General features: G+C 37.0%; 3 protein-coding genes across 6 annotated transcripts in view; 1 reads left to right on the top strand and 2 right to left on the bottom strand.

The window, feature by feature from the left end:
* The first annotated feature begins 4,049 nt into the window (after positions 1-4,049).
* On the top strand, positions 4,050-7,743 carry ppcs (phosphopantothenoylcysteine synthetase). 2 transcript variants are annotated; one of them, XM_015029779.1, is made up of 4 exons: positions 4,050-4,158; positions 5,178-5,709; positions 6,876-6,979; positions 7,122-7,743. In XM_015029779.1, the coding sequence occupies exons 2-4, from the start codon at positions 5,181-5,183 to the stop codon at positions 7,455-7,457; spliced, it is 969 nt and encodes a 322-aa protein (XP_014885265.1). In that variant the 5' UTR covers positions 4,050-4,158; positions 5,178-5,180; the 3' UTR covers positions 7,458-7,743. The 2 variants fall into 2 exon arrangements, with proteins under 2 accessions (XP_014885265.1, XP_014885264.1); XM_015029778.1 differs by lacking the exon at positions 4,050-4,158 and having other exon boundaries at positions 4,948-5,709.
* utp3 (UTP3 small subunit processome component) lies at positions 7,539-13,607 on the bottom strand. Of its 3 annotated transcripts, XM_015029777.1 has the most exons (16): positions 13,394-13,410; positions 13,103-13,190; positions 12,116-12,172; positions 11,976-12,032; positions 11,787-11,895; positions 11,639-11,707; positions 11,431-11,552; positions 11,196-11,351; positions 11,037-11,108; positions 10,285-10,325; positions 10,115-10,211; positions 9,528-9,662; positions 9,317-9,450; positions 9,170-9,242; positions 7,804-7,911; positions 7,632-7,721 (listed from the first exon to the last, which is right to left on the bottom strand). In XM_015029777.1, the coding sequence occupies exons 1-16, from the start codon at positions 13,408-13,410 to the stop codon at positions 7,632-7,634; spliced, it is 1,425 nt and encodes a 474-aa protein (XP_014885263.1). The 3 variants fall into 3 exon arrangements, with proteins under 3 accessions (XP_014885262.1, XP_014885263.1, XP_014885261.1); XM_015029776.1 differs by having other exon boundaries at positions 7,539-7,911; positions 9,317-9,444; positions 13,394-13,607; XM_015029775.1 differs by having other exon boundaries at positions 7,705-7,911.
* Positions 13,608-14,720: 1,113 nt separating this feature from the next.
* The window catches only part of fam83e (family with sequence similarity 83 member E), a 14,827-nt gene continuing 11,288 nt past the window's right edge, over positions 14,721-18,259 (bottom strand). The window contains exons 7-10 of the mRNA XM_015029771.1: positions 17,009-17,062; positions 16,722-16,929; positions 16,136-16,342; positions 14,721-15,049 (exon numbers count right to left, since the gene is read on the bottom strand). Coding sequence (XP_014885257.1) covers positions 14,855-15,049; positions 16,136-16,342; positions 16,722-16,929; positions 17,009-17,062 — 664 coding nt within the window. The 3' untranslated portion in view covers positions 14,721-14,854. The remainder of the gene's footprint in view (positions 15,050-16,135; positions 16,343-16,721; positions 16,930-17,008; positions 17,063-18,259) is intronic.

Genomic DNA, 18,259 nt, shown 5'->3' with positions numbered 1-18,259 from the left:
CAACAGGTTTACTAAATAAAGCAATATAAAAATAGAAAACTGAGACATTACAACTACATCTAAAATTAGAATATCATGAAAAAGTGAATTTATTTCAGTAACTCATTTCAAAAAAGCACTGAAACTCCTTTACATATGGTAATTTGGATGATTATAGCTTACAGATAATGACAGTGCATGGCTTTTAGCACAATAACCTACCTAAAAAGAATGTCCTAAATATATGCACAGTATAGATACTTGGTCAGAGGTGTTTTGCATTAAATAACCATCACATCAGTGTGGTGTGTCATGGAGGCATCAGCCTGTAGCTCTTCTGAGGAGTTAAAGAAGCATCAAGAATAGTAATAACAAATGGTCACCTGGGTTCACCGCTAGTCCAGTTATCTTTAAGATCCTACAATGTCAAACAAACTTTACTTTTCATTACGTTTTTTAAAATCAATTTTGTATGATTGTTTTTATAAAATCAAAAACATAATCCTTCATAAGATGAAGAAAAATCATAATTGATCATTCTGGTTTTTCAGGAAATGCAATCTTGATTCATTAATAAAACCAGTAGAGAGCCCATTATGAAGCTTTGAACCAAACTTTGATCAGATGTTGGTGTCTGAGCAGACATTCTTAAAGTAATTACGCTGTAGACACAACTAAGGTGTCAGTGAGGGAATGTCGTTCATTCCCTCACTGACAGCATGTGTACGTGAACAATAAAAAGACTTACTGAGGCCGGCCCCAGGCTGCCGCCTTGACCAATATGCCATGTTGCCCAAATCAAAAACCACCATTAATAAAATTGTGCTCATTAAAACTGGCACTGGTACCTCTGACATTTTGGACAAATGTCAAGCCTTCCTGGAAAATTAAACCAGCATCTCTGTGAAGCTTGTCAGTATGATGTGCACTAAAACCTTCTTCCTGGAAAACAGCTGTGCTGACTCTATTTTTGATCAAACCCCACGGACTAACACCAGTAGAAGACGTGTCTCCCCAAATTTTCACTCTGTGGGAAATTCACCCTGACTCTCAGGCTGTGGTTAGTGATCCAAGACTCTTCTCACAAACTGTGGATTTTTAATGGAAATTCAAGGTTTTTTCTTGAAGCTTGCACATGTTTATCCAGCACATTTTTTTTCTTCCACAAAACTTTATATTAAGAAATAACATAGCATCCATTTGTCCATCCATCCATCCACCCCATATAGCATCCATATTTTTTTCACCACCTGCAAAGCCTAAACCTTCAATCTCATTAATTCTTACAAATGTTTTTTTAACCCTCATCAGTGCCGCTAGATATAAAGATGTTGTCAACATTTTGTCTGATAATGGGTGTCTGTTTGGGTTTGCAGATTTTGCTTTTGAAATACTAAATTGTATTATAAACTTTGTTTATTTTAAACATGAAATTAAGAGGAACACTGTTTCTTTGTTCAGTGAAAACCTCAACCTCAGTAGGTGCTGAGGGTGAAATTCATGTGAACACAATCTCTATGTCACTAAGTGTCTGGCCCGTACTCAGAGGATCAAAGTTCCTTATCACGTTGTCCTTGATTCAACTCTGTTATGACATAACATGGGAGTTATTGTTTATTGCTGGGCAATGTCAGGCATAGTTTTCCAAAATAAATGTTATCTGCTTAGTTTGTATTATGTAGGATTTTATAAACTTTGAATATGTCTGCTTCGCTAATGAGTTTCTATTTTCATCTAACCTCAGCATGCAATTTAATTTGTATCCATACAGAAAAACATTATAAAAGAGCTCATACAATATGGATGTCAGATAGTTTCTAGTTATTTATCTCCCAGATCATCTGCTGCACTTCCAGTGTGCAGATTTCCATCCAAACATGTTGAGATTGCTCTAAGTGGCCAAGTTATCAGATACAAGCTGGAGTTGGCCACAATGTTCTTTTCATCAAAGAGGAAACTGAAAGCTTTACATTAAAAACTTATATTAATGTGTTTATGTGAGTTGGTGTTGCAACCTTTCTCTGCAAATATGATACAACATGTGATAATGTGAGCACATTTTCACATGCCTGAGGAGCAATGTTCTGTCTATATAATTTATTTATTTTCACAGTTTTTATTTGACTAACAGTTTTATGTTCATATTTTACATTATTATTATTATTATTATTATTATTATTATTATTATTATTATTATTATTATTATTATTATTATTTTAAATCCAATAGCTGTCTCCTAACCTGAATATTTTAATGCTTGGGCATCTTTTGCAAATTTAGTGGTTCTTTGTATTTAGTGCAAAGCTATGTCACCACCGCCACCGCAATATTGGGGCCTCTGTCAAGGGTGAAGCAAGCACAGTTTATAAAGGGAAGTGCAAAAATTAAAATTTAGCTTGAAAATAATTCAAACAAAACCAATCTGGTCAATCACTGCCGTCTCAGAAAGATAAAAACCACATTACCTTCTAAAATTGGCTATTTTACTGTACAACAGCGCCACTTGTTGGTCAATAGTGAATAGCACATATTAATATTTAATAACTTCCATAATAAAGTTAGTATTATTTAATTAACATAAATAACTCATGATAATATTATTAAGAGCAAAGCTCAAGCTCTTAATAATATTGTTTTATGAGGGCTTTATGACAGTAAATTTATGTGATATTTCCTTTTGGCTTTTGCATCAAAATTACTTCAAACTGCATTTACAGTTTATATCACACCTTAAAAACTCTTGGTGTGTGTGGAAAGTGAGAGAAGGTCTTTATGCAATTTATAAAACAAATAAGAAAAACAAAATAAAATGCAGTTTATCAACGATTCTGTTGTAAAACACAGACGAACACAGCATGGCACACCTGCACACAGGCCCAGCAGAAAATGCTGCATTGTGAGGTTTTAATAGAAAACCATGAATTTATTTTTTTTTGTTTTTTTGTTGCTTGTGTATAATTGTATTCAACATTGTTACAAGAGGTTTTCCAAGAAGGGACAATGTGAGTTGTGTGAAAGGATCCTCATAAGGAGCTTTTATAAAGAGGAACGTTTTAAGAAGAGGGAGAACATTTCTCCATCCTCTACAGTTTAAATTATTCTCATACTGATCTGACGTTTGAGTGGGTTAACTGTTGATTTTGCTCACTACTTTCATAACTATGAATAAAAACTATTTAACTAATTCAGTTGAACTAAATATATTATCTTGAGCACAGCCTGTCCCTCATGTATCTTTTTGTGATGTTTTTTGGTGATTCATGTTCAGTAAAAAGGGAAATATAGAAAGAATATAAGTGCCGTAACCGTGTTAATACATGTGAATTTAAAATAATAATAATCAAAAATCTTAATGTTAGACCATCATTTTCTGATACCTTTTCCTGAGAAATTAAAGATGGTGTCAGGTGAGACTCCACAATGGTTGATACCTGGAAAGACTTGAAGTAATGTTGTGGAATGATGGAAAATTAAACAGTTTTTCTATTTTATGTCTGAGCTGATGTTATTTATGCGCAGTTGAATTTTCCAGTGACAGCTACAGGCTTTTTCTGGTCTAAATATCAAACCTTGCTGACTGTTTAAGCAGGTATATTTTGTTTGTCTGCCTGATTGCCTCATAAGTCCTGGATTTGACTCCTGGCCATTTTCACAAATTAAATAAGATATAATCAAATTATTTCTCAGTACTTTGATAGAGTTTTTACTGAATATTTTTCTACTTTTATTTTAATATTATTTTATTTATTTAATTATATGATAGGAACAATTAACATGTTTGTACATTAACATTTATAGCCATGACTAATTTGCAATGCACCAGCATTGCAAATTCTAGACCTAGACTAGCAGGGCTTTTAAGTAAACAATTGTTAAAAGATTATTAAAATAATATTTTTTATATTACTAATATTGTCATATACTTGAGTTAAAACAAATTAAAGCAGTGCTACTTTTATTTGAGTTTAATTTCTGCCTACTTACTTCGGCTAATGTTGACAGTTAAGATGAAACATGCAGTGGCAGTACCGTTTCCAGCCACTGCGGGGCGCTGACGGCCCCGCTTTGTATTTTTAGAAACCGTAGAGTCTCAAAGCTGAGTTGATTTCAGGAAGTAAAATCAAGTTGTGGAGGAGGAACGAAAACATCCCTGAAGTGACAGGAGAAACATCTTCATCGGTGTGCATGACATACTTCATTTCTACTTTGGTGTAGTTGTTTCATTGTGTCGCAGTTACGTACAAATCAGAGGAAAATGTAGTAATTTCTGGCGTCTCGTTGTTGACAGTCCAATCTAAAGAGTTTACCAGTTAAGACGGGCAAAAACAGTTAATATTTGATTTTAGCTGCGAGAGAATTCGCTTCTCCACTCATCGGTATATTAATCTAACTTTGACCGTGTGACCCTCTGAGCTCCATATTTTGCGTCGTCCGTCTTTAAGTTCTGGTTTACAGATGAAACGTGCAATTGTTTTTATATTTGTGGTTTAAATGTGTGTTTCTTCAAAGATTCCTGACTTATTTGCTGCAATGATTTTGATTTTAAACAAAATCGTAGCATTGTAGACAGGGCTCGGACAGTAATGTGTGCATGGATTCAAAGATGCCAGACCTTATTGTAATTTTTGGTCTGAATCAATGAATGTTGAGAAAGGAAAAATAAGAATTCTGAGGGGGGAAAAAAAGTAAATTCTAAAATTAAAGTCAGAATACAAAAAATTCAAGTTTCAAAAAATAAAAGTCAATTCTGGAGAAAAATAATTTGAATGCTGAGATTAAAATAAGAAATTTAAGGAAACAAAAATCAGAATTATGACAAAAAAAGTTAAATTATAAAATAAATAAAAAGTCAGTTCTGAAGAAAGTCAGAACGAAAAAAGAATTAGGAGAATAAAAAAGTAAATTATAAAATTAAAGTCCAAATTTTTAGCAAACCCCCCCCCCACATTTGTTAAAAAAAATCAATTGGAATTCTGAGATTAAAATTTAATGATTTTTTTTTTTAAAAAAGTCAGAATTCTAAGACTGAAATTATAATTAGATCACACCTCATATTTAGCTATAACATCACAACTTCATAATGTTGTGCCGGCCTATTTATGTTTCATTCTGTTGTCCCAGGTCAAATCCATAATAAAAAGCACTAATCAGACACAAGCAGCCAAACTTCTCTCTTGATGCCTCTTCTCTCTTATCAGATAATGGCCGAACCCAGAATATCGTCCATTGACGGAAAGCTGGCTGAAGAATTTGCCGTTCCCTCCCACGTCGAGGAGGTCAAGGAGAAGATGGCTGCTTTCGCCGCCCGTCACGCCAAAGCGGGCCGCAGAGTGGTCCTCATCACGTCAGGCGGCACCAAAGTCCCCCTGGAGTCGCGCACCGTCCGCTTCCTGGATAACTTCAGCAGCGGCAGGCGAGGAGCCTCCTCGGCGGAATACTTCATCGAGTCGGGCTACGCCGTCATTTTCCTGCACAGGCACCGCTCTCTCTACCCCTACACACGCCTGTTCTCCACCATCAACATGCTGGACGCCCTGCAGCTCAGGGCGGGAGACGGTGAGGGAGCGGGGGAGGTGCTGGTCGACCAGCTGGTGCTTCCAAACATCGCCAGAGTGCTGAAGAGGTACAACGAAGTGAAAGACGGAGGACTTCTTCTACCCATCGAGTTCAACACTCTTTCGGAGTATCTGCATTTACTGAAAGCAGCGGCACAGGCGCTCAGCTCTATAGGTACTAAATAATTAGTTGCACCATCTTGCACCTTAAAGCTGCAGAATTTTATAAAAAAAAAAAATTCTTGTACATATTTGTTGAAACTGTCACTATGTCGTGACGGTAAGTTATCTGAAAAATCTGAGCTCCTCTACCTTCTCCCAGTTCTACCTAGAAACAACCAATCAGAGCGAGGAGGCGGGTCTTAGTGCTGCCAATCACAATCTCATGTAGTGCTGCTCAAGCTTCTCCCCGCCATCAGTGATGACAGCAGATAAACAGTTTTCCTGTAACAGTGGGTTGTTTCTCTCGCGTTAGCACATTTAGCAGCGATTACATAATGTTGATTGACAGCGTTAAGACCCTCCTCCTGGCTCTGATTGGTTGTTTTTGGTCCAGAGTGGTACATTTATTCAGGCAGCAATATGTGGAGGGAAAATGTTCACAGATTATTTTACACAGTCACAACAATTATGGTCTTTTTCATCTAATCATAGTTTTCTTTGTTTGTACTGCATTCCTTTAGAAAAATAACAGATCACAACCAGCAAAAAAAAAAAAAAAATCCACAAAATGTAGGATTATTTAGGATTAATTATTTTAATTGTATTTTACTGGGTTTGCCTTTTATGGCTACAGTTGCTGTCCAAGTATTGTCAATAATGTCTTCCAATAACATAAATACTGAGTCATATTTTCGAATTTCCTGTCAATTTCTAAGATTAAACACAAAAACATGGAAGGCCATTGGTGGATTACCTTAACGACCAGGATCAGCTGTTTTCTGGGTAAACTCTGCTGTCTGGCTTAAATGGCATACTACTAGTTATACCTTTTATAAAGAGAAATAATCCTTTGTCGTAGTACATTTTTACGCAAAAGATGAAATTTCAATTTTTTAAGAATTAAAAATCTTAATAAATAAAATAGGTTTTATTCTCTTTATTATTGAAATACTAAGGAGTTTACAAAATATGTCCTTATTGAGATTTTCCAAATTAAAAAGTGTTCAAATTAAAGGTTGGATTTTTCTACATTTTTCAATGTAAAACTACGATGCTGCAAATAATGATTTCATGAGCCTTTCTCCACATCTTTAAGAGCCTTGCATTTTACAGCTTAAAGCTATCGATTCTGTTTGCATGTGCTTAAACCTTGTTTACAAATGTTTCATCTTCAATCAGGGTCAAAGGCCATGTTCTACCTGGCTGCAGCCGTCTCTGACTTCTACATCCCGGCGTCCGAGATGCCTGAACACAAAATCCAGTCTTCTAACGGACCTCTTCAGGTACGTGAAATAAAATAAATAAATTAAAGAAGTTATGTCTCTGGACATGCTGCAGTGTGGGTTGTAATATTTAGCCAGTAGGACTAGAGTCTAAACCCATCGCATGTCGTTATTTATACAATCTTTTTTGTTTCTCCATCAGCTCAGCATGAAGATGGTTCCTAAGATCCTGTCGCCGCTCGTTAAGGACTGGGCGCCTCAGGCGTTCGTCACATCCTTCAAGCTGGAGACGGACCCGACCATCCTGCTGGACAGGGCCCGGCGCGCTCTGGACACCTACAGGCACCAGGCGGTGGTGGCCAATGTGCTGGACTCGCGGCGCGGTTACGTGGTGGTCGTGACCCCGGAGTCCCGGGATGAGCTGGTCGTCACCGAGGGCGACGTGGAGAAGGGCGTGGAGATCGAGGAGCGGATAGTGAGCAACCTGACGACGGCGCACAATAGGTTTATAACTCAGCAAGGCGCGGGACGGAAATGACCCTGACCCAGTCTGCCGTTCGGGTTTAATTCGTGAAGAGTTTCCTCTACGAATACGAACAAATCAAGCTGATTATCGTTAAGGTTGTTTGAGTGTTTATTAATGTCATCAGAAAAACGTGTGATTTCAGGATTATTGACCAATAACAACTCAACTCTCTGGACTCGCTGCTGGCTACTTGAGCTTGGTGCTCTTTTTGACACCGGCCCGAATCCCAGACGCTTCGCCTCCGTACCGCGTCTCCTCCTTACGGACACTTTGCACCTGGTGAGAACAAACGCAGGTTAGAAAAACCGTACGGATGACAGTCTGACATGATTCCTTCAGCGCCGCATGCGATACAAACCTGTCCCCTCCTGCGGATTTTGGCCCGTCTGAACTTTTCTCTGTGCTTGACTCTGGGGTTCCGGTCGATCTTCTTCCTCTTGGGCGTCAGCCCCTTGTTCTTGGCCATCTGTGGAGGCACCAGAGCAGAAAACACTGAGAACTGAACTGGGATTGGGGTAGAAACATGATGATGCATGAGAGATATTTGATCTGCTGTGTTGTCACTGACGCTTGAGACGATTTGCAAATAAAACCGCAGCATTAAAAAACGTTGCTGTTTCACTTTGAATCATTTATTAGTGAGACGCAAGAGCCAGAAGATTTAAAAAAATGTTTATCTAAAATATAAGTTTCTAAGCAGAGGTGGGGAGTAAATGGTTACATTTTCTTTAGTAGATTTTTTTTAAAATATGTACTATTAGAAGTATTTTTACTGTGCTGTACTTTTTACTCAAGTAATTTTTTTCTAATCTTTCTTGGAGTAAAATTTCTGGATTCTTTATCCACTATAATTAACGTCTCTGAATGAAGAACAAACAGGTTTTAACCAAAATTTCACCAGACACACACCTGCAGTTTTAGTTAAGGTTTCTCAAGTTTTATATCAAAAGAAACTGATTTCTACCATAAAACAATATTAGAGTTTTTAACAGGATTTCTAATATGTTCTTTGGATTTTTGTTCCTTTTTTTCTGAGTGGATTTTACAGTGACAATATGTGGTGCCTAAAAAAAAAGTGGGAAAGTTGTGAAATAAAGAAGTGTCCGGTCTAAAGAAACTCCAGAACCTGAACATGTTCTAGGGACTGATCTGATTTATTTATTTCAAACACGTTTTTAAAAACAAGAAAACTAATCAACTGAGAAAACATGTGCATCCATAACCAAGAACAAACTAACTAGTTTACTTTTCTTTTTGAAAAGGAGCAAGAAGAAGTGAACGTAATTAAAAATTTGTCATAATATCCATGAGCCTGTTCAAGGATCATCTAGTTGGGGGTAAATTAAACTTTTCCAGACTCAAGTTTCTAGATTTATCCACTAGTTTTAATAATTTATTGTACATCCAAATACAAAACATTTAGAGAGAAGTTTTATGTTCACAAACACTGCACTACATTAAATTACTACCTCTGTGCTTTTATTCAGCCTCTGGATTAACTTTATTTCAAATGTATTAAATCTGGACTAGATTATGAGACACTAAGCAAAATTGTTGGAAGTTTTTAAGATTTCCATGTTTTTAAGAAGAGACTGAGGTAAGCGTCTAAATGTGAAATGTACAGATATATTCTTCTTTTCTGCTTCTCATCATCCAGATGTTTGAGGTGAGATGTGGGAATAACTACTGAACTTTTCATCTGATGTATAGAAATGCTTCAGTACCTGATAAGTGATTCCTCTTTTGGCATCTTGATCCAGCTCTTCATCCCCCTCATCATCATCATTTTCCTCCAGCCTGCATCAAATGTAAGTTTTCTTACATTTCCGTCTCATAATAACCAGCAGACTGAAGGTTCACACCACACTCACGCTTCTGGGTTTTTGCTCTTCCTCTTCAGTTTCACCCGTTCCTCCACTTCTTTGTAGAAACGCAGAGCTGCCTCTTCGTCCAAGTCCGAGTCCGAGTCGCTGTTCTCAGGTGGAGTTTCTCCAGAGTCCTGCATCTAACCACATGCTGACTTTTAACATCAGCGACAGTTTTCATAACCGATTAATCTGAAAAAGCAGAAATATGACTTACTTTTTGTTTTGGTACTTTGGTCTTCTTGCCCTCTGTTTTTCTCTTTGAGCTTTCATCATCTTTCTCATCTTCAGCTAGAAGTTTGCGAAACTCTGGAGCCAGATGAGCATCTACTGCACTCAGTTCATTGATGAGCTGCAATAATAATAATAAGTAAATAAAACACTTGAATAGAACCTGTTCGACAACATGAAGTAGGCTGAAAGAAAACCCTCCAGAATTTAATGTTTACTCAAACGCTTTTACACCCAAAGCTCGGACATTTTTCTGACATTGTGTTTGTTATCAATGGATTAACCACTCAGGTCTTCTGGTTCTGCTCTGCTCTGCTTCACCAGAACCAGAACCAAGCATGTAGAACCAGCATTCAGCTTCTATGCACCACAAATCTGGAACAAACTTCTAGAAAACTGCAAAACACTGAGTTCAGCTCCAAACAGCACACCTGTTTGGAGTTGCTTTTGATTGGTAGTAAGTGGAGTCAATATTGATCAATAAATATATGTTATGCATGTTTTCTGGATGATGGCATTTGACAAAATGTGACGTTTGCTGCCTGATGCGTCACCGTCAGCAGGTGGACTTACGTTTCTGTAGGTGAGCAGCCGTTCGATCACAGGGTGGTTGTGTGCAGGGATCCGTTTTGCTTTCAGCACCAAGTAGAAGCTGATGTTGGTGCAGTAGCTGCAGCAGAAAAAGCGCGTTAACCACAGAGCGTTTCCTCTCAACACGTGGAGACAATCTAATCAGGACTCACTTGAGGTAAAGCTGCTGTTTTGTCTCCAGGTAGTCCGCCCACTTTGGGAAAACAAGTAAAAACTCATCAGTTTCACACAAACTGAGCTTTTAATCGACAACAAACTTAAAACACATTGTGCGGGAATACATCTCTCCCAGCAAAGCCCCACTACAGACATCAGGTGAAGAGAATTGGTGTGTTTTGTTGGATTCCAGAGCAATATTCACTGAAAAAGTGATCCGACTCTGTGTTTCTCTCTTCACCAAGGGGAAGCTCAGAAAGGTTGAGGAAAGATTAAGAAAAAATAAATAAATAAATAAATAATTTATCAATATTTAATTTTTTTTAGCATAAAACCTAATCTACTTTTCACGGTCAGATTTATCAGGCTGTTTTGCTCCTGAAACAAGAACAGCAGTGAACAATTTAAGAGCTTCTGTCGAGACAAAGAGCGAAGGAACCGTGCAGCAGTTCTGCTGTGGAGGACGAACTTCTGGTTCACTAAAATCAGAAGATATGAGACAGAATTTATGTGAAATAAATATAATAATTACTGAATAGGGAATAAAAGTGTGAGAAAAAAAATCTAAAAGTTGATGTTTCTTTAAATATTTTGCAGCATCATGAGTTTGTGAAGCGAGTCCTGGCCCAGAAGCGAACGCTGTTAGGTGGAGGTGGCATAGAAAAGTTTGGGAAGCCCTGATCTCACTGGATCTAAACTTTTTACTTCAACAAGTTGTAAAACAGGTTCTGGTGATTCTGGTTCTGACCTGTCCTGCAGGGATCTTCCCGTTTTTGACCATCTGCATCATCGGCTCCAGCTCATCCTTCAGTTCAGTGAGCTGCAAACACAAAGATGTCAAACACACGAGATGACGTAGGGGGATAGAAGGGTCATGAGGTTTCAGGTAAGGGGTTATAAGTCGTACCTTTGCCTTGAAGTCCTGGATGAGCTCCAGCAGCTCCGGTGATTCTTTCTTTAAAAGTTTCATCTTTTCCTTCAGAGACATCTGCTTCAAATCTTTCACAATTTTCTCCTGTTTCTCCACAGGTTTGTCTTCATCCTTCTCCTCCACTGCAAACTCCTTTGAGGATAAAATCTCAGTAAGAAACCTCATTCAGAATGGGATCGACTGTTTATGAGGGGTGGGGGGTCATTTTTACCTGGAGAAAGTTTAAATCGTAATCCTCCTCACTCAGATTTTCGGCTAAACGTTTCTGGATATTTTTTGCTTCTTCCTCCTCCTCCTGTTCCTCAGCGTCCAACTCTTCCTGTGGTCTCCCCTCTACAATAACACGACCAAAAATCCTAAATCTGCACCGAAACGTCACAAATCGGCCCATTAATGTCACTGGAAATAACAAAATTTACTAGTGACGACATAATCCGTGTTGTAGAACATTTTCTTCTTGGTGCCCCACGCCATCTCACTGGGAAGATCTGAGGATAGTAAAAACAGCTTAGAAAGAACGATAAATAAAAGAAAATCCAACTTAAAACACCTTCCTTAAATCTTTACCTTCTTCCTTTTTCTCCTCCAGATCACTCTCCATATCCGTCCCCTCCTCCTCTGCCTCCTCTTGCTCCTCTTCCTCTGACTCCGACTCGTCCAGAGCCATCACCTCCTCCTGGGACATTCAGGCAACTTTTAGTTTGGGGTGCATTTATCATCAAAACTAAAAACCAGAACAAACTCATAAATCAAAACCTCATCGTCTAGCTCCTCCACGTCACTCTCCATCTGAACTCCATGAGCGAGAAGTTTCTGCAGCGCGACAAAAGATGCGGTAAGAAAAAAAAAGCTCCAACATGATTCACCAACAGGTAGAAGCACCAGAGTGAGCTTACAGCGATCTTCTCATCATGAAACTCATCGATCTTGTCCTTATAAAACTCTGATGACCTCTGTAAAATAAAGCAGAAGAAAATGGTGACAAAGATTTTCCTCTGCTGCCGTCAAGAATTTAATCACTTGAGAGAAAATCTTTGGTCAGTGAGGCTGTTGAATTAAGTAATTAATCAGTTGATCGCAGAAGAAATTTAAATGAGCTCCATCATTTTGATTCTGATGATTAATATTTCTTGATAGACTTCATAATCCTTTTTATTCATGTTTCGGTTTGTCTCGTTTTTATTTCCTATTTATTTATCGTTTTTGGTTATTGTGTTTTATTTTGGAAATTTAAAATGTCTTCCAGTTGCAGTGTGGAGATTAATAAACACAGTTGGGTAGCCAGTAGTTACATTTACTCAATTACATTAACTTGAGTAACATTTGAAAAAAATTACTTTTAGGAAGATTTTTACTATGCTGTACTTTTTACTTTTACTTGAGTATTTTATTATAAAATATCTCTACTCTTGAGTAAAATTTCTGAATTTTCTACCCACTGAATGAAAAACAAGCACATGTTTTAACTTAACAATTCACCACAGACACACACCTGCAGTTTTATTAAAGTTTCAAAAGTTTTCTATTGAAATAAACTAATTTGGAAAAATTTTCTTTTGCCTAATTTAGTTATTTTTTGTTACATATAATTATTGTCATTTACGTCCTTATAATGCCAACATTTCCAATTAATTTCATATTTTGGTCCATCTGATTATGTACTTTTTAAACAGTTATACAGTTTTACCAAATACATTTTTACTCTTACATGAGCAACTTCTTGGATGGCTACTTTTTACTTTTACTTGAGTATAAATATGTTGAAGCAGAGCTACTTCTACTTGAGCACAATTTTTAGATACTCTGTCCACCACTGTAAATAAATAAGATAGATATTCAGAATTTTGCACCTCAAAATTGATCATTAACGATGCATCGCCTACCTTGTCAGGAACTGGCATGTTTCCGTAGGCTTTGGGATCATCTTCATCAAACTGCTCCACATTTTTGGGCCTCTTCTGTTTTTTGGCTCTGCACAGCAAAAACACAAAGATGCTAAAGCTCAGACCTCCTGCAGTCACAAACCACAGCTCTTCTGCTCGATTTCGGCCAGTTTCCTCCCAGTAGTCAGACTTTATTGCTTGTCTGGTCACAAAACAAACAAAAAAAAAAAAAACTAAACTAAAACCTCTTCTGAAACGCAGAAAGACTGAGACAACTTTAGAAAAACTCACCGTAATACTCGAACCATGATGTCAGCGATCCGGGCTGAACTTAAATAAAAATAAAAATAAAAAAACAAGCCGGTGTGTTTTTCTGTCAAACAGAGATAATATTTCTGGGATTAAAAGAAAATAGGCTCAAACATCCAGTAGAGCTCCAAAGGTTTGATCCCCAACGCTGGCTACCATGTGTTTCCGTGTTGTCTTATTCTTCGGTTTGCATCAGAAAACACCGCCACCTGCTGGCCTGGCCTGAGATTACCGCTAAAAATTCCTCCAATAAATCAACAATCTGTGTTTTCTACGTAGAAATAGAACAATAGAAACAACAAATAAAATAAATTATGAAGACTTTATAAACAAATGGTCCTTCGACTGCCCTTAAAGAACATTTAAAGTTTTGTCCTCAAAGATTTGTGCCAGTTGGAAAAAATCTGAACATTTCCAAACCTGTAGTTCTTGTGGGATGTGGTTGATCTGCATGGGCCTTTAACAGAGGTAGTATATATATTTTTTAGTATATATTTTTGCCTGCAGATTTAAATCTGATTTGTTTTCTTATCCATTTCAAATACTCATCCCTTCAAATTTTCAAATTCAGATGTTTTAACCATCCGGTCTATGAAATCCTATATCTCGTCATACAGACTGCTTTTGTAAATGTCTGTGGAAGAATGGTACAACTTCAGAATCTCATGAATTTCTAGTATAGGTTTCCACCTGTGCAGTAAGTCCAGTTAGGAAATGTTTTCCCTACTAATTACTCCTCAGTTTAATGCGAGCATACGTTTCTGACTGCACTGTGTGAAGTGTAAAGTTTGGTTTGGAAGGGTTTATGGTTTGTCCTCCACCTGAAAACTTTGGGAAGATTTAAGAATAAAACTGTGAGCCAGACCTTTTTGTCCAACATTAGTGTCTGACCTTATAAATGTATTCTTTTGGAGGTACAGTGAAAAATCTCAACATGGAGATCCCTTATGCACATTCTCATAGAAGTTAGCAGGTTCTCCTGTTAACTTCTTCATATGAGGAATGGATCAAGACTGTAACTCATTCCCACCTCAGTGTGAAGCCAGATGAGGCAATATAGTGTATTTAATTCAGCATATTTGCATATTTGTCATGTTCAAATCCCAAATGTTCATGTATTGCAAATTGAAAACACTAGACTCATCTCTTATTTATTTTCCACTTCACAACGATACAATAATTTGTTGATCTATCACATGAAATCCCTGTAAGACACATTAAAATCACTTAGTTGTAGGGAAAAAATGTTAAATACAATAAAATAAATACATCAGATTTTGTCAAATAACAAAAATAAAACTACACACTGTCCTGAGCAGCATTAATATTTAATTTATTTTTAGTAACATTCAAGCAAATAAAGCGTCTGGGTGTTTATTTTGCACAATGAGGCCTTCTGTGTGTCACCATTAATAACACTGTAAAGTCTCTGCCTGTCCTTCGTCATACTGCGGGTTTTTCTTTGTCTGACTTCAGCTTTCTCAGGTAAAAGCCGGGGCTAAAGGTGGAGTTTAAGGTGGAGCTGCGCGGTCGCTCAGTGGGCATAAAGTTTGCTGGAGGTCGATTTAGAGCGTTTTTCACTCCATCGTTCCTCCTCTGCATCAGCGCTAATGCAGGTGTCATTTGATCCGAGTTGAGCTGGAAAACGAGCAAACAGAAAAAGAAAAGAAATATTAGTTACTCCTCAAGGTGATAAATCTGTTAGTTCACATGTTTGTGCACTCAAAGGAAACTGTAGAGGGCTTTAAATATTAGTGTTATGGTAAAGAGGCCTTCCAACCTCAAAGCTCATCACTAAAGATAAATAAGTAAATACCAGTAGAAACATGAAAAAAAGCCGGTCAGCAATTATAAGAAAGGTTTGATTGTGTAACGTTGATTATTGGGAAAGGCTTAAATATTTTTTGAAATGCAAATGTTATAATACCACAAATAAAAGCAGATAAAGAATGTATTTTAAAATGATTCTTCCTCATACATTGTTTTATTATCTTTAGCAATGCTTCTCTCATTTCTAAACAAACATTCCCAGCTATATGATGCTGGTAAACGACGTGTCATTTTTACTTTCGTCTCATCAACACAAAGTTCTGCTGAAATAAAGTCAGCCAACCCCTTCTCTCTTTTTTTTTTTGAGGTACTTCTTCAGTTTTCTCTTCAGAAGTACTTTGGATCATTTTCATGCTTCAATCTTGCTGCTCTGCTTCAATATTTCCACTTTTTAAAGCAGCACCACCTGAAGTTTAGGGCCTGATCTTTAAAAGGCTTGTGGGTATAAAAATTGGGGCAAACTTGATTTCATGTGCAAACCAGGATTTCAGAGCAAACATGCAATTTAGCATGTTTGCCTTCATTAGTATGCAGAACAAATGAGGTTTAGTGAACCCGAACCAGATTGCAGGTGATGTTTTTGCATCTAGATATAGAGATGTTGAAAATCAGCATGAAGACAACGAAGACATCGCTATTCAGAATGTCTGGAACATTAAAAAGCTATACAATAAAATAATAAAAAAATAGATGAGAAATATCACCAGGCAATGTCCATTTTTGTTATGAGTCATTTTAAATGTTTTGCTGTATTGTAACACTTTAAAATGATTATTTTAATGACATGTATTATTGTTATTATTGTAACTTTATGGCTTTCGACTTCATTGTTCTGTTCTGTTCTCTCCATCAGCTGCAGTAAACATGGGGAGTATCTGCAGATAAATCTCTCACGTTGCCCAGGAAGCGAGGCACTGGTGCCTCCCTGTCGCTGTGATTGTTCTCGCTCAGGTCCATCATGGACTGGGTCCGGTCCGACATGGTGGAGTTCATTCCTTTCCTCAGCATCGCCGGCGTTCCCTGCTTCAGCTTCTTCATGATGTCGCTCACAGAGCTGAAGTTGCCCCGGTGCGGCACCTTCAGGATTAAAGGTCTTTTCTCCTGAGAAAAGCAGAACAGAATCAGCATTCAAGCAGAGTTGGGTAGTAACTAGTTACATTTACTGAGTTGCATTTACTTGAGTAACGTTTTTGGAAAAATTTACTTTTAGGAGTATTTTTTTCTATGCTATACTTGAGTAATTTTAATTTTCTACCCACTGAATGAAGAACAAACATGTTTTAACCAAAAATTCACCAGACACACACCTGGTTTTTGTGTGTCTGGTTTTTGTTACTTACATTAATTATTGTCATTTTCGTCCTTAAAATACCAAAATTTCCTCTTTTTGTCCATCTGATTATATGATTTTTAAATATTAAATGATTGATAATGTGATCAGTTTTACCAAATACTTATCATTAAAGGATCAGAGACTCACCCTGGAAGTCGAGCTGTGCTCTCTCGGACTGACATAGTCTGTTTTGCTATCCTCTTCTTCAAAACTCTCCATCAGAGCAACTGATCGTCTCTTGGAAAGAAACTTATTTGTTGTTTCTGGAGGAACATCGATTCTCCGCTCAGGTTTATTTGCCCGTTTCTCTGCAGAAAGCTCCCTGGAGACGCTCCTCTCTATTAGAAGCTCAGGCCTGCAGGGAAAACAGATTTTTATTTTTTAGCTGAGCTACATTTTATTGTGTGAGGAGTTTGGTATATTTATGATTTTACCTTTTTATTCCCTCAGTAGCTGGTGAGTTTGTTGACAGTACTTCTGCATTGCTGCTGCAGAGATAAAACAATTCTCAGTCAGGTTTTTTGGATGAAACAAATGCTAAAGTTCTTGATTAATATAATGTCAAATACAGACATTAAAATACATATTGGCACCCCTCTAGAAAACTGTTGCACATAGATGCATTTTGGCATCACCAGGTCTCCATGTCAACCATTTGTGCACTAATGTCAGTAAGCTGTTGGGTAATCAAGCTGAAACAAAGCTATTTCTGTCCTACCTACCATTAAAAAATTAAACATGTTGGATTTGCTGAACTGGAAGAGGAAAACAACATTAAACTTTCCACGCAAATACTCCAGCAAGATTCCCGTAAAAAAAGGCTGTGGATCTGATTCTTTTCCCAAAGGCCTGGGAACATTCTGAGAGTTCAAATCTGAAATGTCAGGTCATGTGATGGGCATTGTTTCAAAAACTGAAACATGTGGATCTAATTCTAGTTTAGTCACTTGACTGAGCAGAATATCCATCTGTCCAGCGTTTACACCTGCAGAACAAACAATTCATGCACTCATTTGAGGAAAATCTATCAATTACCAGAGGAAGTCAGAGTATTTTCTTCTACACTGTAAAACATTTGAGCTGCATTTAGTTTTGTCTGCTGTCTTCTACGCTTTAAGTCAAATAAATGTAGTGAGTTTTACTTTTGAACCTAAAAATGAGTTTGTGAAAGATAAACTTACAGTAGTAAGTTGTGCTAACTTTTTATTTATTTTGTAAAAACTACAAGAGTTGAATAAACTAGTTTTTATGTTAGCACTTTAAAAAATGTAAATAACAAAAACACAGGAGTGAGAACTATTTCCCAGAATGTATCCTGAGATGGAAGTGATCTGACTCCTGTATTAAGGCAAATCTTTATTATAATTATTGAGGATATTGTTCTGTTCACACTAAATGTTTCTAGCAGAATTTATTGTGATGTTTAATAAAATTCATCATCAGATCAGAAATTTTGTTCATGCAATTTGAAACAAGAATTTAAATTATTCTAAAGTAAAATAAGTATTTATTTTAACTCTATATTGTGAGTAAAATAGTAGAGAAATGTGTCTCTTTAACTAGGTGAGGACAGTTTCTTTTCTTGCATATTGTGAAATAATTATTTGGTTTAAATTGCAGCATTAAGTTAAAACTCTCAGTTAAAGATTAATGAACTTAAACAACATTTAGACAATTTGTCTCTT

Source organism: Poecilia latipinna, unplaced genomic scaffold (genome assembly GCF_001443285.1).
Source record: "Poecilia latipinna isolate Pla-1442-1.1 unplaced genomic scaffold, P_latipinna-1.0 Scaffold162, whole genome shotgun sequence".
Classification (NCBI taxonomy): domain Eukaryota; kingdom Metazoa; phylum Chordata; class Actinopteri; order Cyprinodontiformes; family Poeciliidae; genus Poecilia; species Poecilia latipinna.
This window is presented reverse-complemented; position numbering and strand designations above follow the sequence as displayed.